Consider the following 23,774-nt stretch of genomic DNA (forward strand, 5'->3'; position numbering starts at 1 on the left):
TCTACGAAAGCGTAACTGCCGTCCACTTGGGGCAGCCTCCCTGGGCTTTGCGGCGAGTTTCTGCAGCTCTGCATTCCACATGCTCTGGGTTAACTTCCAAACTCTGAGCCAGCCAGGGAGCAAACAGGCAGAGAAGCTGCGCTGTGAGTGTGTATGTACTGCGACACCTCGGCAGGCTCAGCCTCTGCTGAGTGGGGGTGCTGCCTGCTGGGGAGTGGGCGCCTGGATGGATTGGCAAAGCTTAGGGGTATTTCTGCAGAGAGCTTCGAAAATACACACAGTCACTGTGCTGCAGCAACTGGAGGATGGCCTAGCCTCAGATTAGCATGTTTGAATCCTGCCATGGGATGAATGCATCCTTTGTCCTTATGCCATGGAAAAGCATGTGCTCTAATGGACTGAGTGCCAGGCTGGGACCCAGGACTCGTGGGTTCTGTTCTCAGCCCTACTAGCAAGCTCCCCATGTGCCCTTGGGCATGTCTCCATCCCTCTCTTTGTGCCCCATTTTCCCACATGGAGTAGTTTAGACAGCCTGCTGGTTAAGGCATACGGGGCCACTGTGAACTAGCCACTCGGGAGCTGCTGGGATGGGCAGTTTGGAGGGAAATGCTGGTGCAGACGAGGCTGCAAAGTACCCAGATGCCATCTGCGGGAAATCTCTCATTCGCTTTCATTCAACTTCACGTTTCGTTTGTGAGGAGGTTACTCAGGGTGGCCAACTCCTGCGATTGTATCACATGTCTTGCAGTACTTGGTGTTTTTTCTCAAAGCCCCAGCTGCTGAAGTCACATGATTCCACAAGATTCTTCCCTTTTAGTCCTTTGTTGTGATTGTACCTTTCTAGCCCTAGTGGTTGCAGAGAGAAGCATGAAAACGCTCGAGTGGGACCCAACGGCAAAGCAAAGGACTACAGCATTGATTTGTGAATTTTTGAGTTAATCTCAGTATTTTGGCCTGACTCCTGCTTTCCAAGTACATGACACTGGCAAATCTGATCACTGCCTCCTGCATTCCAGAGGGAATGAATAGAACAGGGAATCATCAAGTGATCCATCCCCTGTCGCCCATTCCCAGCTTCTAACGAGCAGAGGCCAGGACACCATCCCTGCCCTGCCTGGCTAATAGCCATTGTTAGACCTGTCCTCCAGGAACGTAGCTAGTTCTTTATTGAACCCTGTTATAGTCTTGGCTTTCACAGCATCCTCTGGCAAGGAGTTCCACAGACTGACTGCATTGTGTGAAAAAAAACTTCCTTTTGTTTGTTTTAAACCTGCTGCCTGTTCATTTCATTGGGTGACCCCTAGTTCTTGTGTTATGAGAAGGACTAAATAACACTTCCTTATTTACTTTCTCCACACTAGTCATGCTGGCCCTGCAGAGGATAAAGAATTTCCCCATCAGAAGCTCTTTGCGAGGATTCACAGCTTATTCTCCTCTTCTTTCTCCTGCCATTTGGATTCTCTCCATGGGTTTTTCTGAGGGCTCGTCTACATGGAGTGTTATTCCGCAAGAGCTTGTCCTGATTAACTCCACTTTAAACTAGTGGATTACGCTAATTTGGAATAACAGCCACCACGCATGGAGCTAATCAGTAACAGCTGAACCACTTTTACACTGCACACCGTGCCTGACTCCAGATGGACTTTCATGTGCAGACCAGCCCTGAGTGAGATGTCTGTGTTTGGGCAGTGTCGTTATGTGCCGGCAAAGAATGTAAAGGTCTGGGTTGGTTCAGGGTCTTGCCTCTGAACTTTCAATTCATATGTGGCTCTTCAGAAATTTCAGGCAGGGAGCCAGTCCCCTCTCCGGCGTGTGTCTGCTCCTGTGTGTTTCTGGCCAATACACTATTGGGGAGGACAAGTGTATGTCGAGTGTGAGCTCTGAGCTCCAGCCAATCTTTATTCCACTGCTTGGTCCCTGAGTGGCAGGTGGCTGAGTAGGACATGGGGTTACATATCGCCAATGTGATTACTGTGTGACTAGATCTGGAGCCTGAACTATTGTGTCTTCATGGCAACTTTCATCCTGAAAGATCCCCAAGCACATCGCAGAGTGTACGGAATGACCAGTCTCCTCTTAGATGCAGCCAGCTCTGGGGCAGAGCCCAGCAGCATTTTAACAGCACAATGCAAGAGTGTCGAGACCAGAAGCGAGGAGCTTGGGTGCAGTGATAGTGGGAAGCAGAGCATGGATGATGGGAGTTGGAAGGGCACCTGCGTTAACAGCGAAACGTATGGTGAGTGCTCAGAACGTGGCTTTGCCACCTCCAGCGTCTCTCCTACTCCACTCCTCGAGGTGCCACGTTTGCACCTCAAGTGACTGAGAGGAGAGCGCCTCCTGCTGGAGCGTTCATGTGACAGCACCAGGTTTCTCTTGGGCTCTATCCAGCCACTCTGCTGTGCTGGTGACCCCGCCCAAGCGTCGAGCCCATGGGGACACGTGCAGAGCTGCTGGCTCTCGACCATTGAGTTTCAAAGGCTTTGCCTGTAGCTGGGCCCTGCACCTTCGCTTTCAAGAGGAAATATTTTATTTCCAGAACTGATAATGTCTCTCTTCTGTGAGTGCGGAGCAGGCCTTGACGTTCCCTTCCCTCGCTCGCCTGGCACAGATCGTTCCACTGTGGGCTGTCGGGGAGCACGGGCTGGCCTGCGTGCAGCAGCTAGTTCTTTGTCTCCAGCTGCAGCGAAAGACTGGCAGGGTGAACGCTGTGCTCTTTTGCAAGAGAAGAACAAAAACCTGTTGATGCACCGAACCTTTAGAGCAGCCTGTCTCTCCAACACAGCTGGTGCCAGCTCCGCCTGAAACAAACGCACTGGAAACCACAGGCAGACATGAAGCGACCCAACCACAGTCGGTTCCAAAGCGAAGGGCTTGCAGGCAGCATGGAGAAGAGGCGAGGAATTCATATCTCCATCTCCCCTGTCTGCAATGTCCCTGGGCCTGGCGGGTTTCGCCGGCTCTTCTGGCGAGCTCCCTAAAGCTCCAGCCTCTGGAATCCTGAGATTGTGTGAGAATCTGTCTGAAGGGAAAGGGAGTTTGTAGCCTGGTGGTTGCAGAGAAAAGCTCAGGACATGGCGTGTGATGGCTTTATCCACAGAAGGCAAAGAAAGGAACCCAAGATCTGTGTAGAGCCTGCCTCGAGATTTGTGAATGCTTGGGTTGGCCATGCTGCTTAGAGAGCAGTCGCCTGGCCAGTGGGCTCTGGCCTCTCATCCCTCCTCTCCCATGGGCCTTGCCCCTTTATGGGCTGGAGGGGCCCCTGCTGAGCTCCTGAGGCACCGGTGGTGAGCCCAGCCTCCCAGAACTTCGCTCCAGCTGCTGCTTCCAAAGCATGCCTAGCCCGTCGGCCCCGGCTGTCCCACTGGGCTGCACAGAGGCTGCTGGGACCGGGCTAGTGGCTGAATGGTACCAAGAAGCGAGTGCACAAATGATATTCAAATGGAGGTGAAGGCGCAGCAGCCAGCGCCTGCTCGCAGGCTCAGCCTGCCAGCTGCTGGGTAAACTCTGAGGCTGCTTCCTTGCCTGACCCTGTGCGAAGAGCAGGGAGCTTGGGGCAGGGAGCCCAGGCAGCAGCACTGGCTGTGCAATGGTCACTGGGAAGCAGGAGAGGCCAGGCGTGCCATGCATGGCCTGTGGACAGGGGCGGCTCTAGGCATTTTGCCACCCCAAGCACGGCAGGCAGGCTGCCTTCTGCGGCTTGCCGGCAGAGGGTCCACTGGTCCCGCGGCTTCGGTGGACCTCCTGCAGGCATGCCTGCAGGAGGTCCTCTGAAGCCATGGGACCAGCAGACCCTCCGCAGGCATGCCTGCAGGAGGTCCTCCCAAGCTGCGGGATCAGCAGACCCTCCACAGGCAAGCCACCGAAGGCAGCCTGCCTGCTGCCCTCACAGTCCCGGCAGAGGACCCCCCGCGGCTTGCCACCCCAAGCACGTGCTTGGCGTGCTGGGGCCTGGAGCTGCCCCTGCCTGTGAAGCACTGCAAAGTACAGGATGGCCCTGCTGGAAGAGGGACATTTCACATGGCCTGATGGCAGGAAACATGCTTCCAGGGTAGGCGTCACCCATCCCCTCCTCGGAGCTGCTTCCTGAGCACAGCAAAGGGTGCTGCGTGTTCTGTACCTTTCGTGAAATACCTCCCCTTGTCCCGCGCGGTCTCCCTACTCCACCATGGCAGGCTTGGGGCCCTGGTGTTTCAGCTCCTTGGGCAGGTGTGACGAAGTGGGACTGTTCTTAATGTTTCCTCTGAATACTATGTGGGTGCCTCAGTTTCCCCTGTGCATTTTTTAAGTCTTCAGTGTGAATAAATGGCTGACACTCTGTCTCCTGGCAACGAATGGCTGGGGCCCTCCCCCCTGTAAGGGAATAGCTAAAGGTGAACAAAGAGATCAGGTGACCTCCTGGCCCAGGAAAGAGACAAAGGCCAGAAAGGAGGAGCTGGAGGGGGTCAACTGGGAGCTGGCTGGGGACGGGAAGTGAGGGCAGACGTGGGTGTCTGGCTCATAGACCCTGTGACGAACTGGGAAAGTTCTTAATGGTTTCTCTGAATACTGTATTGGTGCCTCAGTGTCCCCATGGCAGTTCTTAAGTATCTGGCAGAGCAAAGGGCCAGTGCACCTAAATGCCTGGCACTCTGTCTCCTAGCAGCTGATGGCCTGGGCCCCTCCCCTGCAAAGGTGCCAGCTGAAGGTGTTGGAGACAAAGGGATCAGGTGACCTCCTGGCCCGGGAAAGGGGCTGAGGAGAGAGGAGGGGCTGGGAGGGGTGGTTAGTCTGGAGCCGGCTCGGGTCAAGGGTGGAGGGCAGACCTGGGAGTCTGGCTCACTGCCCCCCAGAATGGACCCAGCCGAGGGGTCTGGTTCGCTGTACCTACAAGCTCTGTTTTCAACCCTGTTCCTGCCATCGAATAAACCTCTGTGTTACTGGCTGGCTGAGAGTCACGTCTGACTGCAAAGTGGGGGTGCAGAACCCGGTGGCTTCCCCAGCACCCCGCTGGGGTGGACTCGCTGTGGGAAGCGCATGGAGGGGCAGAGGATGCTGAATGCTCCAAGGAGAGACCCAGGAGGTGAAGCTGTGTGAGCTTCTTGCCCTGAACAAGTCCGCTCCAAAGGAGAGGAGGCTCCCCAGAGTCCTGACTGGCTTGGTGAGGAGCAGTTCCAGAGCATCGCCCGGGGACTCCGTGACAGACCCCTCAGCCGGGTCCATTCTGCGGGGCAGGTTCTCTGTACCTACAAGCTCTGTTTTAGACCGTGTTCCTGTCAGCTAATTAACTTCTGTTTTTCTGGCTGGCTGAGAGTTACATCTGACTGTGAAGTGGGGGTGCAGGACTCTGTGGCTTCCCCAGGACCCCGCTGGGGCGGACTCGCTGTGGGAAGCACACGGAGGGGCAGAGGATGCTGAATGCTCCAAGGAGAGACCCAGGAGGTGAAAACGTGTGAGCTTCTTGCCCTGCAGACAGTCTGCTCCGAGGAGAGGAGGCTCCCCAGAGTCCTGCCTGGCTTTGTGGGGAGCAGTTCCAGAGCATCGCCCGGGGACTCCGTGACAGCAGGTCTCTCTCTCTCCTGGCATTGCCAGGTGTCCAGGGCACTTCTGGGCCCTGTAATACCAAAGCAGCAGTGAGTGCTGGGTGATGGTGGGGGTCACAGCTCGTGTAATAGCCCACTGAGTACATGTGATCTGTCAGGCCTAAGGTCAGCCTCCTTCCCTTTCTTCTGTGCCCTGTTGAAGAGCAGGAGCAGCTAGGCACGGAGACCCCCAGATGCAAACACCCGCCTGAGGCCTTGCAGTGGGTAGCTGCCCTGTGGGTTTTATGACCTGTCTTCAGCTGACTGAGACACTTGTGCTGCTGCTGGCCCCACGCGGCCTCGCGCTGGCGCTCCCAGTGAGCGTGGCTGGATCTGCGCACGGCCACGCGCTCGGAGCAGTGGCAGGGAGGAAGCTGCCAGGAGCCTAGCGCTTGCTGTTTGGTCTGCGAGAGGCAGCTGACATTTTGGAAGGAAATAGCTGCTGTTCGCTCCTTCCTGTAGCAGGGCAGCCTGTGGAGCAGCAGCACTGGGCTGTCCCTGCGGGCGCAAACCCTTTGCCAAGAGGCAGGATCCCCCTCGGTGCCCAGGGTTGGGGTGCCCAGGTGGCTGGCAAGGCACTGCCAGGGCGGTGCATGGGGCAGGGCAGAGCTAGGAGAACACCTGTTCCTGCCGTGAGTATCCCCTGCACTCGGGGAAGGGACCAGCAGCTTCTGACCCGGCGCCAGCGCCACTGCTCCGTGCAGCAAGGAGTGAGTTTGCTGCTGGCCCCCAGGCTCTCCAGCAAAAGCTTCCTGGGGCATTGGTGAGATGCCAGCATGGGAGGGTTCTGGGTCGTCTGGCACGCAGCTCTGCACAGAACCTTTCCTGCCCCCTCCCCCTATGCTCGCAGCCCCCACTGCTTAGCAGGAGCTCGGGAGTCGCCATAAGTGGTGTGAGGCTCAGAGCTGCCTTGTTGGGGTGTGTGGGGAAGTGCTGTGCCCGGGGGCCTCAGAACAGCTCGGGCTGAGATAGGGTTCGGCTGGGGTGCAAGGGCTCATAGCCCTCCCTGTTCACAACGTTCTTCAATATTTGTTCCCCTCCTAGGTACTTACACCCTTGAACCATCTCTGTGTTAAGCTAAATAGACTGAGATCTCTGAGTCTGTCAGTGTAAGGCAGGTTTCTAAACCTTTCATCTTTCTCGGGCCTCTTCTCTGACCCTTCTCCAATTTACCAACATCCTGCTGGCACCAGAACCGAGCACAGGATTCCAGCCGGGCCAAACACAGAGGTAAAATAACCTCTCTGCTCCTGCTCAAGATTCCCTGTTTCCACAGCCCGGGATCACATCAGCTTTTTTGGCCTCAGCGTCAGGCTGGGCACTCATGTTCAGCTGAGTCCCTGCTTCCCAGGGGAGAGTATGGCCTACCTGGAAATGGGATGCGGGAGATTGGGGCCAGGGGAGACGGGGACTGAGGGTTGGGAACTGGGAACCAGGGAAGGAAATAATAGGGTGACTGGTTCAGCAAGGAGTCTGGACTGAAAACTAGTGAGGAGGCAAGGGAGACAGATCTAAGGAACCTGGATATGGGTGGAAAACTGGGACTGGCTGGGCAAAGAGTCTGGGAAGGCACCAATATTGGACAAAGAGATCAGGGATGGGAACCAGTGGGCTTGGGGATCCTGGGGGAAGGCAGGAGGAGGCCAGGGTGGAAGGGGAGAGGCACACTGGACTCTGAGCTGGCAGGGAGTGGGAGGGAGACGGGGACTGATGGAGGAGAGCACTGGAAGTGAGTGGAGACGTGGAGAGGAACTCCAGATGGGCAGCTAGGACTGCCTAGGTAAGGAAACTGGGACTGATGAGAAACTGTGGAAACAGGGACTGGTTGGGTGAGGAGAATGGGAGGGGGAGCCAGGGTGTGGAAGAGCCAGGACTGGGACAGGGCAGAAGAGGCCAAGCGTTGGGGGAAAGGGCAGGTGGGGTGGGACCACGAGAGCACACTCCTGTCCAGAGCCTGGAACCCATGTGGGGCTTCTAGGCTCAGTGTTCCTCTGCTGTCGGGAATGAGGTGAAACCACCGGCTAAGGGCTCATCCGTCTCTAGCTTTGGTCCATGTACAGAATGAGGACCTGCTGCTGCTGTTGGTTAACGCTTAGCTCATGTGGCCGAGGTCTGTGTGGTGGATGTGGAGGTCTGTGTGGTGGATGTGAAGGTCCAACCCTGCTGATGACTCCTGGGGATTGATGTGAAGTCACATGATGGAGTTCATATCTGGGGGGTTTGGTGGATTCTTCCCCAGTTCATTTGGTTTCCTTAAAACCTAGGAAATTGCAGAGAGAAAACTGTTTTAAACTAACGTTAGTAAGGGTGCAAAGTCCAACACTCAGCAGTTAGGAAGTGGCAAACGAAGGTTGCCCAGGCATTAATTGTGGCACTTCCTAACTTTTTAGTGCTTGATTTGAACCCTGAGTCATGTTCTGTAAGGTTGTTTGTGCTTGTGGTATTTATACCAGCACTCTAGGCTGGCGCTGCTCACCCCAGCCCATAGCGCCTCATTGCATCACCTGTAAAAACTCTCTGATGGACGAGTTGTTTTTCCAAGACCCGTCAAGCTTGACAGGGAAGCTCTTGCTTTTTATAGGTGCTGGCTCGCTGTCTGGCCATTTTATATTTGCCTCCGGGGATTGCATGTGTTGCCGTGTGTGCTCACGCCACGAGCCTAAACCCCCAGAATAAAGTGCAGGGCAGGAGTGTGGCTGCGCGGCGTGGGCTCGGCCCGGAATAGAAGCTGGCACCTCTCCCCTAGTGTTTGGAGAGTCTGACTGGCCTGAAATAGCTCCAAGAGTCTGATTTCAGAACCGACTGCGCCCGCACTCATTTGATTTCTCCAGAGTGTTTGTGTACAGTTGAGAGCGGGCGTGCGCTGAGCGTGCTCCCGAACCTGGGCCCCCTGGTCTGTGTGCTGCAAGGACCTCGCGGGAGGCACGTAAGACCCCATCCCTGGGCTGGCTGCTGTGCTGTGGCAGATGGGCTGTCCTGGATGAAGGGCCCTGAATGCTTGGTCATTTCACAGTCCCATGGCAGGTTAACAGAACAGGGGCAGTTCTGTAGCAGAGCTGGGTATCTCTGCCCCGAGGAACTGGACTGCATGGGCTGTGCTGGGCAAACCCCCAAGAACCTGTGCCAGGTGCATGTGTGTGATTCCCAAATGGGTGCTGGCCTGTTCCGTCACACCCTCGGCCAGCTCCTCCCATCAGCTGCTCAGGGAAGGTGGTTTGGGGCTGGGGAAGGCAGGCGAGGGGCTGGGGAAGGTGGGTGGGCACTGGGGGGGTCAGGGAGGGCAGCTGGGGAAGGTGGGCAAGGGGCTGGGGAAGATGGCCGGGCGCCAGGGCGGACATTTCCTCTGCACTGGTCAGTTCCCCCTTTCCCCTTTTCACGGTAGGTGACTTTGCTTGGCCGCACCGAGGCTGTGAGCTCTCTCGGCACGTGCTAAGGGAGATGGTTGTTGCGTTGCATGCGAATACAAGGGACTGGACATCACTGGAGTCTCCAGGGGCTCTCCCTGGGAGACAGAGGGGGAGTCGGATCCTGGGTCCCCAGAAGCGTTTCCCAGCAGCGCACTATAATGTCAGAACCAGAAAGTCTCTCTCCAGCATTAGACTAGAGTCTGCCCCGGGCAGCCATTGTCTGACACTGCTCTGGGCTGGGGGCACAGAGGGCCCTTCTCCCCCTCAGTGTTCATGGGGGGTCCTTGCTCTGATGGTGTCTCCTTCCCCCCAGGTTCTGAACAATGGCCGTGTGGATCCAGGCCCAGCAGCTGCAGGGGGAGGCCCTGCGCCAGATGCAGGCGCTGTACGGCCAGCACTTCCCCATCGAGGTGCGGCATTACCTGTCGCAGTGGATCGAGAGCCAGGCATGGTAGGTGAGCCCGCCCCGTGGCTGCCGGACATGCTCCAGCTGGTCCTTCGGGCCTTGGTTGCCAGGTGCTCTGACCAACCCATGTCTAAGGGGCTAGAATTGGGGCTGTGGGCCTGGCCCTGCCGACCCACTGGCTCCCCTCAGTGTGTCTGCGGGGGATCCCCGCTGAGTGCTACACTCAAGCTGCACAGCCACCTCTCGCCTGTCTCCAGGCAGGGCCGAGGAACGGTGGAGGGGACACGGGACGAGACTCAGAGCTGGAAGGAGGCAGAAGGTTAAGGCTTCGTGGGGTCCCCTGGGCTGTGGGCAGTCCTGGGATCTAACAGCCCCACAGCTAGCAGTTAGAGCTGAGCCTGCGGACTCTTGGGTCCAGCCCTCCTCCTCCCTGTCCTGCCATCTTTCTCTGCGGCCTTGGCCAGTCGCTACTATGCTCTGGGCCTCACTTTCCCCTTACCCACCCCAACGAAAGGCAGGGCCCTCCCTGTCTGCAACCCACAAATCTGGCCTGGGGGCATGGCTGCAATGAGGGGCTGGCACTGTGCTGGGTGGCAGGCTAAGGGCTTGGGGGGAAGGTGCAGGGCCGGGAGGCAGCCTCGGGGCTGGGCTTTGCTCCCATTTGCTCTGTGCTTTGTGTGGCGGGTTGGCTGGATCGTCCCAGTTTGCTGAGGGATGAGGCTCCTCCCCAGCCCAGTTCTCCCAGCTGGGCCCCCAGAAACACCTGTCCCGCGAGAGGACGCTGCAGCAGAAGAAGGCGTCGCTGGAGGCCTGTTCCCCCGGCAGATGCAGTCTCTGCACCGAGCTAGGGTGGGCAGGCTGGGCCCCAGCTGAGCCCTCCCCACCATCTCTGTGCCAGGGACTCCATCGACCTCGATAACCCCCAGGAGAACCTCAAAGCCACCCAGCTGCTGGAGGGGCTGATCCAGGAGCTGCAAAAGAAGGCCGATCACCAAGTGGGCGAGGATGGGTTCTTGCTGAAGATCAAGCTGGGGCATTATGCCACTCAGCTGCAGGTCGGTGCCCAGAGCTGCAATGGGGCAGCCTTTCCCTTCGTGTCCTGCCAGGGGCCAGCCATGCCCACCAGGCACTCCCCCGTGGGCTGGCCAAGCCGGGCGCATAGCAGGGGGCTGGAACGGCAGCAGAGTGCGTGATGGCAGGTGCCATCTCTCCCCTCTCCTCACCGCGTGGGACCAGCGCATCCCTGAGCCCCCTCCGCTGCTGCCCTGAGCTCCATCCCCTGTCATGTCACAGTCCCCCCCAGCCGCTTCCGTCCCCCGCGGGCTCCTTGTCCTGCCATGGACCATCTGGGTGACCCTCATCCACATGCCCTGGGAGCGGGGAGGCCGGCAGGGTAGATTAGGGCAGGAGCAGCCCCCCCTGCCCAGTGCCCACGGCACCCCCTTTTCCCCCAGCCTAGGGTGGTGAGAGCCCCTGATTAACTCCACTCTGTGCATAGCTCAGGACCTTTGCTTCCCCTTCTGCAGAACACATATGACCGATGCCCCATGGAGCTGGTGCGCTGCATCCGCCACATCCTGTACCACGAGCAGCGGCTGGTTCGAGAGGCCACTAACGTGAGTAGCTAGGCAGGGGGGCCCTGTCTCGCTCCCCCATCTCTCTGGGGCCTCGGGGACACTGCCCCAGCCCAGCTCAGCCATGGGCACTGACTCTGCTGGGACCATCCTGGGGGCCCTCACCCCACCCTGTGCCCGTGGCTCCAGCCACTGCCCCGCAGCGTGAGCCTCGGCCTCCGTACTCCGGGGCCCGTTGCTGCCCCCCATGGCAGCCCCTGCAGCCCTGCCTCTCCCTTCCCCAGGCGTGGGGGTCACGGCACTGACCTGATGCCCCCCCTCTGCAGAGCCCCTCCCCAGCCAGCAGCCTGGCTGATGCCATGTCTCAGAAGCACCTGCAGATCAACCAGACCTTTGAGGAGCTGCGTCTCGTCACCCAGGACACGGAGAACGAGCTGAAGAAGCTGCAGCAGACGCAGGAGTATTTCATCATCCAGTACCAGGAGAACATGCGCCTGCAAGGTGGGGGTTTGGGGGCTCTAGACGTGGGGAGAGGGAGGGGCTGTGGGGATGGACTGATGGGGGCAGAGACCGTCAGGGCAGAGGCAGCTTCGCCCTGAGATCCCGTCCTCGGGGAGACACTGGCCCGTGCCAGCAAACGTCCGGAACCACTTGCCCCGTCCCAGCTGCTGAGAGGGCGCCAGGCCCTGGGCTGCAGCTGGTGCTGAATGCTGCCTGTGTAGCTCTGTGCCTCGCAACCCCTGCTGGCCACTCCGCCCTGGGACCAGGGGTGTCGGGGGGGGGGGGTGTCACCCCCCTCGATGCGGGGGAGACGCTGGGATAGCATCTGGGGGGTGGGGTGTCATCTCACCCACTCTCCACACCCCTGTGAGGAGGCCGCAGGTGTCTGAGCACTCATGGGATGGTTCCCCTCCCTCCAGAGTCCCACGGGAGTCCCCAGCTCAGCACCGTCCCACCAGTTCCGTGGGGCCTGGGGAAGCGAGTCCTTCCCCCACCCCCACCCAGGGGCAGACCTGGTGCAGGGGTTGTGGGGGTGCAGCTGAGAGTCAGGGAGCCCCCAGGGCAGGCGGGGCTCAGGCTGACGCTCTTGGACTCGTCCCCAGCCCAGTTCTCCCAGCTCTCCCAGCTGGGCCCCCAGGAGCGCATGTCCCGCGAGACGACGCTGCAGCAGAAGAAGGTGTCGCTGGAGGCCTGGCTGCATCGGGAGGCCCAGACACTACAGCAGTACCGCGTGGTGAGCGCCAGCCCCGGGGGGACCCCACTCCCCTCCCCTCCCCTCCCCTCCCTGGTGCCAGCACCGCCCCGTCCCACACTAACACCCTGTCCCCTGCAGGAGCTGGCGGAGAAGCACCAGAAAACCCTGCAGCTGCTGCGCAAGCAACAGACGACCATCCTGGATGACGAGCTGATTCAGTGGAAGCGGCGGCAGCAGTTGGCGGGGAATGGCGGCCCCCCCGAGGGCCCCCTGGACGTGCTGCAGTCCTGGTGCGTCCACTACTCCCTGCGCTGCCAGGGAAACAGGGCTGGGCACCCAGGAGCTGCCGCTTGGCCCCTGTGTAGTTGGCTGGGAAACCAGCGGACGGGGCTGCCAGCAGCAGGGAATCCAGGGGAGCGGCCCTGGGTCCCAAGAGGCAGCCCGAGGGGTGACCCTGGCAGGTGACGCTGCCCCCGCTGGGGTTGTTAGTCCAGGGCATGAGGGGTCACCTGCCCCCATTGCAAGGGACGTGGGACTGGATTCCTGGGGCGGCTGAGCTCCCCACGGGCCTAGGCTAAGGCCTAACTGCGCCAGCCTGGGGGGACCCAAGGGGGGGACACAGACAGGGAGCCCCGTGATGAGCAGACACGGGACACCCAGGCCTGGGGCTTCGTGATGTCCCTGGACATTGCCAGAGCACTGACCTGGCCCGGGGGCCCCTCGCCCCAGGTGTGAGAAGCTGGCCGAGATCATCTGGCAGAACCGGCAGCAGATCCGTCTGGCCGAGCACCTGTGCCAGCAGCTGCCCATCCCGGGGCCCGTGGAGAAGATGCTGACTGAGCTCAACGGCACCATCACAGACATCATCTCTGCCCTGGTGACCAGGTACCGCTGGGGGCAGAGCCAGGCCGGACTGCCCCATGTGAGCTGGGCTGGGGGGCAAGGCTGAGCTCGGGGCACGCTTGGGCCGAGGCTCAGGCTCTGACCTGGGCAGGCAAGAACTGGGTTGCAAGGGGTCGGCTGGATCAGGGACGGGTGGGGATGCTGCTGGCACTGCAGGGCAGGTGGGAAGAGAGAGGGGCTCGTGGGGCAAGTGCTTTGGGTGGGAGGGGACCTGGGCTGGGAAGGGGGATCTGGGCGCAGGGGCTGTGAGCCGGGGTGGGGATGTGCTAGTGTCCGTCCCTGTCCCCCCACCCCCGGCGGTTGCAGCTGCAGCCCGCAGCCCCGTCTCACAGCTGTAGGCCCGTGACGCTGGCTCCTCCCCCCAGCACGTTCATCATCGAGAAGCAGCCCCCCCAGGTGCTGAAGACACAGACCAAGTTCGCGGCCACGGTGCGGCTGCTGGTGGGGGGGAAGCTGAATGTGCACATGAACCCGCCCCAGGTGAAGGCCACCATCATCAGCGAGCAGCAAGCCAAGGCCCTGCTGAAGAATGAAAGCACTCGCAAGTAATGCCCCTGCCCCCGCCGCGCCCAGGGCAGCTCCTGGGAGATGCCCCGCGGGTCCTGGGGAGACTAGGGGGCTCTGGCAGGGTCCTGGAGGGCTGGTTCCCTGTTCTCTCTGCGTCCCTGGATCCCCCGGAGAGTCCAGCCCAGCGTGTGGCTGGAGCTGCCCCCTCTCATCCCTGGGGTATCGCTGAGCGGAGGGAGGGTCAACCACACACCTCTGGGGTCCCATCCCCAGGAGACCCCCTGCCCGGCCTGGTTGGCTCATGGGGCCCCATGTCCCCCTGGGCTGCTGCCCGTTCTCTGAGCCCGTAGCTGAACTCCAGGCCCGTGAGTGGGTTCCCTGGGCGCAGAGGGAGCTCCCCTCCATGGTGACTGTCAGCACCGCCCTGCCAACCCCACCCCCAGTGCCCCATGGCAGTCGGCACTGGCCAGTGCCTGGCCCGTTTGACCTGCCTTTCCCATTGCAGCGAGAGTAGCGGGGAGATCCTGAACAATTGCTGCGTGATGGAGTACCACCAGGCCACAGGCACCCTGAGTGCTCACTTCAGGAACATGGTGAGAGCTAGGCTGCAGCACTGCCCCCCCTGTGCCTCCCCACCCCCCCGCCACCTCTCACGCTCTCCTCTGCCTCCCGCAGTCCCTGAAGCGCATCAAGCGATCAGATCGGCGCGGCGCCGAGTCAGTGACTGAGGAGAAGTTCACCATCCTCTTTGAGTCGCAGTTCAGTGTCGGCGGCAACGAGCTGGTCTTCCAGGTCAAGGTAAAGCTGGTGCCGCGTTGGCACCGCTGCCCTGGGCCCTGCCCGGCTCTGGGCCCTGAGCTGGCACCGCTGCCCTGGGCCCTGCCCGGCTCTGGGCCCTGAGCTGGCACCGCTGCCCTGGGCCCTGCCCGGCTCTGGGCCCTGAGCTGGCACCGCTGCCCTGGGCCCTGCCCGGCTCTGGGCCCTGCGCTGGCATTGCTGCCCTGGGCCTGCCTGGCTCTGGGCCCTGTGTCATGGAGTCCCCAGGCGATGCTCTGGAACTGCTCCCCACCAAGCCAGGCAGGACTTTGGGGAGCCTCCTCTCCCTTGGAGCAGACTTGCTCAGGGCAAGAAGCTCACACGCTTCACCTCCTGGGTCTCTCCTTGGAGCATTCAGCATCCTCTGCCCCTCCATGCGCTTCCCACAGCGAGTCCACCCCAGTGGGGTCCTGGGGAAGCCACCGGGTCCTGCACCCCCACTTTGCAGTCAGACGTGACTCTCAGCCAGCCAGTAAAACTGAGGTTTATTCGATGACAGGAACAGGGTCTAAAAGAGAGCTTGTAGATACAGCGAACCGGACCCCTCGGCCAGGTCCATTCTGGGGGGCAGTGAGCCAGACCCCCCCACGTCTGCCCTCACTCCTCGTCCCCAGCCAGCTCCAGACTAACAACCCCCTCCCGCCCCTTTCTGCTCAGCCCCTTTCCCGGGCCAGGCGGTCACCTGATCCCTTTGTCTCCAACACCTTCAGCTGGCACCTTTGCAGGGGAGGGGCCCAGGCCATCAGTTGCCAGGAGACAGAGTGTCAGGCATTTAGGTGCACTGGCCCTTTGCTCTGCAGCAATCACACACCCTTATCCCACCACCTAGATATTAAGAACTGCCTAGGGGACACTGAGGCACCAACACAGTATTCAGAGGAAACATTAAGAACATTCCCAGTTCGTCACACCCTGCGCTGGCACCACTGCCCTGGGCCCTGCGCTAGCACTGCTGCCTGGCTCTGGGCCCTGCGCTGGGACCGCTGCCCTAGGAGCCCCCCTGGGGCTGATATCAGGCTTGGCCGTGTTGGCATCTCCGGGTTGAGGGAGGGACACAGGAATTCCTGAGCCTCAGTCACTAGCTGGGGGAGCCCCGGGGGGCACGGGGTCTGTGGGGTGGGCATGGGGGCGCGGAGCACAGGGGGTCTTGGTGTGATGGAGACTCGCTCAGCGGCCGTGGGGGAAGGGCAGGAACCGGAGCTGGGTCCAGCCACACCCCGGCCCCACACTCAGCCTGGCCCTGCTGGTTCCCACAGACGCTGTCCCTGCCCGTGGTGGTGATCGTGCATGGGAGCCAAGACAACAACGCCACGGCCACCGTGCTCTGGGATAACGCCTTCGCCGAGCCGGTGAGCAGCCAGCGTCGCTGGGGAGGAGATCCCCACACCCGGGGGGCCTGCCCCCCTTCTGCAGTGCCCTTAGCCCCCCCACATCAGCAGGTCCCTTCACCTGCTCCTTCCTGCAGCCCTCTGTGTTCTCGCCTGGGCAGTCTCCCATTCCTGCCCCAGCCAGCCTCTGTGCCGGGAGTGCTGAGGGATGGGGACAGGAGTTCTGGGGGGGGGGGGGGGGAGCTCTGGGAGTGGGGGGTGGTGGGGTAGGCAGAGGGGGGCACTAGGGGGTAAGGGGCAGGGAGGGGGAAGTGGAGGGGGACACTGGAGGGGGCGCTGGGGGTAGCAGAGGAGGATGCTGGACGGGGCCCTGGGGATGAGGGGTAGGGGGTGCTGGGGGAGGGAGGCAGAGGGGGACGCTGGAGGGGGCGTTGGGGGGTGAGTGCCAGGAGAGGCAGACGCTCGGGGGGGGGGGCGATGCTCCCGGGGCCGGAGGCCCCCCCCCGCTGGGTTCCCTGCCTGGGTGCAGCTGGCACCCCCTGAGCCCGGGCGCTGCTCTGGGGGCTGGAGCCCCCCCTCCCCCCCCGCTGGGTTCCCTGCCTGGGTGCAGCTGGCACCCCCTGAGCCCAGGCGCTGCTCCGGGGGCCGGAGCCCCCCCCGCTGGGTTCCCTGCCCGGGTGCAGCTGGCACCCCCTGAGCCCGGGCGCTGCTCCGGGGGCCGGAGCCCCCCCGCTGGGTTCCCTGCCCGGGTGCAGCTGGCACCCCCTGAGCCCGGGCGCTGCCCCCTCCCGCAGGGCCGGGTGCCGTTCGCCGTGCCTGAGAAGGTGCTGTGGCCCCAGCTGTGCGAGGCGCTCAACATGAAGTTCAAGGCCGAGGTGCAGAGCAGCCGGGGGCTGACGAAGGAGAACGTGCTCTTCCTGGCCCAGAAGCTTTTCAACAGCAGCAGTGCCCAGCTGGAGGAGTACAGCGCCATGTCCGTCTCCTGGTCCCAGTTCAACAGGGTGAGCCGCGCCGCCCTGCCAGCAGGGCCCGGGCCAGGAGGGCAGCGGGGCGGGGGAAGGGATCCTGTAGTAGCTGAGTGGCATCACTTGTGGGTACTGGTGAGATGCCGCGGCAGCGCACGTCCCCTCGGGCTCCTGGCCAGGGCAGCCTGGCCTGGAGACTTGCTGTCCCATCGGGGCCGCCAGCCAGGAATCCCTTTGGCACAGGCTGGCAGGCGCATCTCACTGCAGAACAGCACGCGCAGGTGGGAAGGAGCAAGAAGCAAATGGTGCTGAGAGACAGTGAGGGACGAGAGCCTGGGACCCTCCTGCCAGGCACTGGACTCAGCTCTGCTAGCACTGGAACGGTCTTCCTCTCCCAAGGAAGCAGGCAGGGATGGTGGCAACCTGTAACCCTCTGGCTTAGGGGCCTGGCCCACTTCCACTGTGCTGCCTGCCTGTCTCCCTCCCTCTGGCTCGCACAGGAGATGCCAGGCTTGCCTGCCCTGGCAGGACTGTGCCCACAGCTGCTCCTAGGAGCAGAGCCTGCTTACGGGGTGCCTGGCGCTGAAGGGGGGGAAACGCGGTATCAGTCCCGTCCCGCAGCCAGCGTTCAGAGTAATGCCCTGGTGCCAAGCCAGTTCTCCCTGTGGCCAGAGTGGGGCTGGGGGACAGGAGCGGCTGTCGTAGGGCATGCTGGGCTCAAAGACACTCAGGGTCTTTTTTTATTACCCAGGAAAACTTGCCAGGGCGGAATTACACCTTCTGGCAGTGGTTCGACGGGGTCATGGAGGTGCTGAAGAAGCATCTTAAGCCTCACTGGAATGACGGGTGAGAACCTCCTTCCCGGAACGGCCTGCACAGCACAGCCCTCCCCCCTCCCAACCACCAGCCCCTCACCCCCTTCTCTGTGCTCCAGGGCCATCCTGGGCTTCGTCAACAAGCAGCAAGCACACGACCTGCTGATCAACAAGCCGGATGGGACCTTCCTGCTGCGGTTCAGTGACTCTGAGATCGGGGGCATCACCATCGCCTGGAAGTTCGACTCACGTGAGTCAGGGTGGGCCCAGGGCAGCATGGAACCAGATCCGTGCCTGGGGCTGGAATGGGGCCAGCTCAGTCCTGGTGTGTGAGTCAGTTGATGGCCTGTGAGCTGTGTGTGGTGCAGAGCAAACCCAGTCATCGTGCTGGGGCAGTTCCTGCCTCTGGCTCGTCCTGCTTGGAAGGCCAGCTGTGTTCCTGGAGGCTGCGCTGTGCTGATCTGTTACCCATTTCGGGAGGCCAGATAAAGGTGCCTCAAGCCAGGAGAGCTTAGCCCCCTTCCTATGCAGGAGCAGACAGTGCTGGTGCAAGCCCTGTCCTGCTGTCTCACCTCGGCCACTGTTAACTATACCAGCACGACTGGCTAGGGGACGCAGGCCTCCGCTGCCCAGCTGGGAGCTCTGGAGAGCCATTGGAAAGGGCAGCTTTGGCTTTTCTCTTTTTAGCTCAGAACACGAGACCTAGGTTGCTCCAGGCTGCCACAAAGATTCTTTTCCCATTTCTGAAATCCAGGGCAGTCCATTGTGCAGCGGGTCTGTGCTGAGCAGTATGGTAAATCTTCCCAATGGTGTTTTGTCGCAAGAACTGTGTTTAGAGAGACCTACTTGAAAAGACAGCCAGAGCAGAGGCCTTCTCTGTGTGTCTCCCAACGAATTAGATTCCATGTTAAATTTGAAATAACATCAGGGCTCTGCTCTGCCTCTGGCTCTCAGCTCAGTGTGGCCCATCGCAGAGGAGTTTTCCTTTCACTTTGGTTTCTAGTTAATTTCACTTTCTGGCTCTCCCTGGAGCTGTTGTGTCAGATGGCCTGTTGCAGGGGTGTCGGTGACCGCGAAGAAAAGCTGTTTTCATTAACTTGAGATTTTAAACAAATACGCTGGTGAAACGTGTCAGAGGAGTTTGTGCGCCCTGAATGCAGCGGCAGCCCTGGCGCTCCGCACGAGCCAGTGGGAAACTCACGGGACTTGAATTGCAAGTCTGGTGATACTTTGAGGTTTTTTCTTAAAGCCCCAGGTCTTGAGCTCAGGCGATTCCATGAGAATCTCACCTTGTGACGGAGCAGGGCAGATTTGACCTGGGAATGTTGCCTGGGAGTTACATTGGGGATGAGAAGGAATCTATCTGAGCTGTAACCTGAGCCAGGAGGGGTGGGGAGAAATCACACCTTCTGCCTGGGAGACTGAACAAAGGAGAGGAGTAGCAGAGGGGAGGGAGGAGAAAGCAAAGAGAGGAATTGCTTATTTTAGTTTCAGTTTGGGCTGGGTGGTGCAACGCAGGGAACCCCAAGCTGGGGTCTAAGCTCCCAGAACCCTCAGAAGGACTTGACTGAGGGGTCCTGGTTGTGCCTACAAGCTCTCCTGTAGACTGCATTCCTACTGTCCAATAAACCTTCTCTTTTGCTGGCTGGTTGAGAGACACGGTGAATCTCAGGAAGAGGGGTGCAGGGCCCTGACTCCTCGACACTCTGTGACACACCTTTCGTGTACACAAACAGTCTGTTTCCAGCCCTGGGGGAAGCAGGGAGGGAATCCTAAAGCTCAAAGCCAGAAGGTGGAGAAAAGAACCCGATGTTGATTCTTATTGGAGGTCTCATGATCTTGAAGCCAGTCTGGTGATTCCTTGAGTCCTAGGGGCCAGGTGTACCGCACAAGGGCCTGACGTGAGCAGCGTTGTTCTAAGGCCCCTCTGGCACCGGGGAGCCCCCCGGCGCCGGACTCTGTCTCTCAGTCGTCTCTCTGCTGTTGCGTTTCTAGCTGAGAGGATGTTTTGGAACCTCATGCCCTTCACAACCAGAGACTTCTCCATCCGCTCGCTGGCTGACCGCCTGGGTGACCTCAATTACCTCATCTACGTGTTCCCTGACCGGCCCAAGGATGAGGTCTTCTCCAAGTACTACACGCCGGTTCTCTGTGAGTCGCTCTCAGCGCTGGGCTCTGCACTGGCCTGGGCCCCACTCACCCTGCCCCGCACACACGATCAGGCTCTGTGGCCGTGGAAGCTGGCACCAGCTCGTACCCCTGAGGGCCTGGCCCATTGGCAGTGATCGGTTCCTCTCCGTGGTGTCTGGCCTTGTGGCACAGAGACCCCAACCTGACAGCACTGCCAGGCTGTCTCGCTCATTGGAGCCCTTGTGCCGACCGGGTCAGTGCCTGGAACGTCCCCTGGCCTCTCCGTGCCTTAGCGCTGTGTCCTCTCTCTCTCTCGCCCTGTCTGTAGCTAAAGCCGTGGATGGATACGTGAAGCCACAGATCAAACAAGTAGTGCCAGAGTAAGTCCATCTGGGGTCTGTCCGTCTGGGCATACACGTCTGTCTGGGTGCTGTCCTCAGCCCGTGTCTCCCTCTGCCCCTCCGTTATCACCCCTTGCTGAGGAAATGTCGGGTTCTGAACCAGTGTCCCAGCCTCGAGGCTGTTCCGCAGCTTTGTGCCTTACCAGGGGATGGGGCACCGGGTGGGAGGGCAGCTGCTTGCCCTGTTGCTACACAGGGGCAGAGCAGATGGTCAGGGGAGGAGCGCTCCAGGCTGGCAGCCCAGCAGCTGGCCCCACAGGCTGCAGGAGGAAGGGATCGGTGTTGGAATCCTGTGACAGGGCTGGAGCCTGGCTCTGGTGCCGGGTGTGTGCCACACTGGGTGGATTTAAAACACCCCTGAGAAGCAAACTGGCCAAGGGGGTGTTTGCTGGGCAGTTGGGAGGGGCTGGCGTGTGCCAAGCAGGATCTGCACAGACGAGGCCGGTTCTGATTGTGGCCATCCCCACTGGCATGGCTTCCCCTGGACCGCATGGGAGGGTGGAAAGCACCATTGGCACAGCTGTGGGCATGGCCTCCTTCCCTCCACCCCCGGCCCTGGCGGAACTGAGCGCAGCATCTATCCAGGAACTGGACCCATGGGAAATCCCTCGGCCCCCTCAGTTACAGTCAGTAGCCAGAGGCCAAAGCGCCGAGCTGGGGGATGGGGCCAGCAGGACAGAATCTGCCATTGCAGCCAGGGAGAGGAACCAGCAGGCTGAGGCAGAGCTGCAGCCTGCCCTGCAGTGCAATGCCTCCTCGCCCCACCCTCCCCATGGCCCGGCTGACGCGCAGGCCCCTCGTCTGTTCCAGGTTTGCCAGCGCCTCCGGGGATTCTACCGCCGGAACGGTCACCTACATGGATCAGGCACCGTCTCCGGCTGTGTGCTCCCAGCCGCATTACAACGTCTACCCACAGAAGTAGGTGCTGCTCCTTCCCCAGCCCTGAGCTGCATTCTGGGGGCGAGGGGCTCCCCCGTGCTAGGGGGAGGCGTTTAGCTCGAGCACACTGCTCCCGGCCCCCCGGCGTGGCTATTCTGTGATGCCTCCCCCAGGCTCACCCTGTCTCTCTCTCTCTCAGCCCCGACTCTGTGCTGGATCCCGAGGGTGAGTTCGACCTGGACGACACAATGGATGTTGCGCGCCACGTGGAGGAGCTTCTCCGGCGGCCCATGGACACTCAGTGGATGCCCCACAGCCAGTCTTGACCCTGCACCGTGGTACAGCCCGGCCCGGCAGCCGTGACCCTGGGAGCCGATCCGGGGAGCGTGCCCCATGGAGAACAGCCCTATGTTCGTGTCTCTGTGCATGGGCCCATGGGGGGATGCTCAGCTGGGGGCTTTGCTGCTACAGCTGCAGTGTCCATGGCTGCGCTTGGCTGTTTGGTGTTTATCCCTGTGTACTAAAGGCAGTGGGCTTGTTGTATGGTTTCCCTGTCTGTTACTCAGGCCTGCCGTCAGCTTCCCGCTTCTGCAGCGCTGTTCCTCCCCATGCAGCAGATCCCTGGAGCCCCGTGCGTTCCCAGCGCCCACTGGACTCGGATTCCTGCCCTTGGGCCCGGGGCCTCTCAGCGGGGGGCGGGCCTGGGAGTCTGTTTGCAGTAATTGTCACATCTAGGACTTTCGTGTTCAAATTCTTTCCTTTTGTTACTAGCTCCCCCATCCCAGGGGGCATGTGTGTGTGCGTTGGGTCCTGTTTGTGTGCACAGAGACCTGGGGGCAAAGACTCTTTCTTCTCAGCCCAGGCAGCAGCATCTGCGCCTTAGGAGTGGCTTGCTGGGAAGGCATCCCACCAGGGCCCTTTCTCCTCCTGGTTCCTGCCTGGCCTGTGTCCGCTCAGCCGGTGGGATGCTGCCTTTCCCCCATGCCTGGTGGGGGGTGTTTAACAAACCCTGAGAGGAAGGACACGACTGCTTGGTGTGCAGGAGGAATGGGGCTCCTGGCTGGGGTCAGGGCAAGGCGCGGCTCAGACGGGGTGAGAGGCTGCTGGTCCCCCCTCAGACGCCCTCCCTCCCCTTCGACATTATTTTTCTATGGCTGAGTAAATAAAGCACAGAATATTTTTTTAACACAAAGCTCTGGATTCCGCGTGTCTCTGTGGGAGCATCAGCTCTGGGCTCAGCAGACCGCTGACGTCCTGGGGAAGGGTCAGACAGAGCCCCTGGGGTTGGGACTGTCCGTGGGCCAGGCAGCAGGTGTTTGAGCCCAGGGCTGAGCCGCACCCTGTGCGGACGAGCTGCTCTGAGAAAACGCTGCATTTGCCAGCTGGGTTCAGTGGTCAGACTCAATGGGGCAGCCAGGCGGGAGGACGGGGAAGTTGTGACATTCCTTCCCTCACTTTCTAAAGGACTTGCAGCAGCCCCCAGACAATCAACTGGCTGGGCTGGCCCCACATGGCTGGAGGCAGCAGGCGCTGAACCTGGCTACAGGCTTGTAGGGGCTCCAGCCAGGCCCTCGCCCCTCGGCTGCTTCCCTGTGTTCAGAGTGCCCTTAGCTGCATGAGGGGAGCCGTGCCGCTGGGTCAACCCTCATTTACGTCTGTTCCCAGCACCCAGTGAGCCTGGACCCAGAGGCACCTGGCAGGATCTTGGTCCTTCCAGCTTTGCAAAGGACACTCCACAGAGCATTCTGGGCCGAGGCAGCGCTAGGGCCAGGTGGGTCCCAGCACGGACACCATTTGCACCAGTGCTGTCTGTCCTGGTTTGAACTTGGGACAAGCTGCCCCGGTGCAAAGCGTGTCTGCCCCAGGCATTGCACTAGTCGCTGAAATCCCAGACCCCTGGATGCAGGCAGGGCATGTGGGGGGACGCTGGGGAGCACTGTCCCAATGGTCTGTCCCTAACCTGTTTCAGTGCCGCAGTCAGCGGGGGCAGCGGGCGTGTGTGTGCTTGGCTTAGCTGCAAGTCCTGCACGTGGCCTTTCATGTGAGTAACTCCACAACCACCTGCTTTGCCAGGCTGCACGTCCGCAGGGCGAGGGTTGGGGGCTAGCCCCTGGCCCTGCAGATAGTGCTGAGATCGTCCTGAGAACAAACAAAATCCCATTCTTTTTTTAAAAAGAAAAATTCTCTTGCCAAAGGCCCGCCCAGGTGGGGATGAGTTCTCGTCTTCTGGAATTACAAGCGAATTTCAAAGAGAAGCAGGAAAAGCTTTGGTGCGAGGTTAGATCACGACTTTTGTAGAAAGGAAAAATACATATAATTTAAAAAACAACCATGGTGAAACTTTTTTTATAATTTTATTAAAAAAAAAAAACCCCACCAGAAAACCTTGTATGTGGAAACGGAATGATTTCAACTGCCTATTTTTAGTGTTGCAGTCTGCTCCTGACTTGCATATGGCACTAATAAAGTATTGTCAACTCTTCCAGGGGCTACAAAATTGTATTTTTTTGTGTTTATGGTACAGGCCCCATCTGTCCTGACCACTGCCTCCGGGCCCCCAGGCGTCTGACCCCCGCAGCCCACAGTGTCTGGCCCCCACTGGTCCTGTATGCCCCATGCCACCTGACGCGGACAGGAACTCCTTCGGTGCTATTTCTTAGCCTCCAAACACAGTGCGCAATAGCCTGGGGGACTCCCTGCCAGAAGAGCAGGCTGCAGGAAGAGAACTGGATCTTTACAGGGAGAACGTGAACACACGGCACAGCTCTGATGGGGTGGCAGGGGCGCCAGCCATCGTCCCACTGGCAGGGGCAGGAAGAAACTCCTTTGGGGGGCAGGTTCTCCCTGGGCTGCAGATTTTCTTGCACCTTCCACTGAACTAGCTGGGCTT

The 23,774-nt window shown here is 60.4% G+C and overlaps 1 protein-coding gene across 2 annotated transcripts in view; it reads left to right on the forward strand.

Annotated features, from left to right (window-relative positions):
- LOC115638886 (signal transducer and activator of transcription 5B) overlaps nt 1-23,366 on the forward strand; it is a 48,998-nt gene extending 25,632 nt beyond the window's left edge. For both annotated transcript variants that reach the window (XM_030540930.1, XM_030540929.1), the window contains exons 2-19: nt 9,279-9,416; nt 10,270-10,426; nt 10,898-10,987; nt 11,272-11,446; nt 12,049-12,179; nt 12,279-12,430; nt 12,870-13,025; nt 13,409-13,588; nt 14,056-14,143; nt 14,226-14,348; nt 15,623-15,715; nt 16,489-16,695; nt 17,411-17,505; nt 17,594-17,724; nt 19,470-19,625; nt 19,933-19,984; nt 20,816-20,923; nt 21,084-23,366. In XM_030540930.1, the coding sequence (XP_030396790.1) occupies nt 9,289-9,416; nt 10,270-10,426; nt 10,898-10,987; nt 11,272-11,446; nt 12,049-12,179; nt 12,279-12,430; nt 12,870-13,025; nt 13,409-13,588; nt 14,056-14,143; nt 14,226-14,348; nt 15,623-15,715; nt 16,489-16,695; nt 17,411-17,505; nt 17,594-17,724; nt 19,470-19,625; nt 19,933-19,984; nt 20,816-20,923; nt 21,084-21,210 (2,349 nt within the window). In that variant the 5' untranslated portion in view covers nt 9,279-9,288 and the 3' untranslated portion in view covers nt 21,211-23,366. The remainder of the gene's footprint in view (nt 1-9,278; nt 9,417-10,269; nt 10,427-10,897; nt 10,988-11,271; nt 11,447-12,048; nt 12,180-12,278; nt 12,431-12,869; nt 13,026-13,408; nt 13,589-14,055; nt 14,144-14,225; nt 14,349-15,622; nt 15,716-16,488; nt 16,696-17,410; nt 17,506-17,593; nt 17,725-19,469; nt 19,626-19,932; nt 19,985-20,815; nt 20,924-21,083) is intronic.
- Nucleotides 23,367-23,774: the final 408 nt, after the last annotated feature.

This window comes from Gopherus evgoodei, chromosome 23 (assembly GCF_007399415.2).
Source record: "Gopherus evgoodei ecotype Sinaloan lineage chromosome 23, rGopEvg1_v1.p, whole genome shotgun sequence".
NCBI classification, from domain to species: domain Eukaryota; kingdom Metazoa; phylum Chordata; order Testudines; family Testudinidae; genus Gopherus; species Gopherus evgoodei.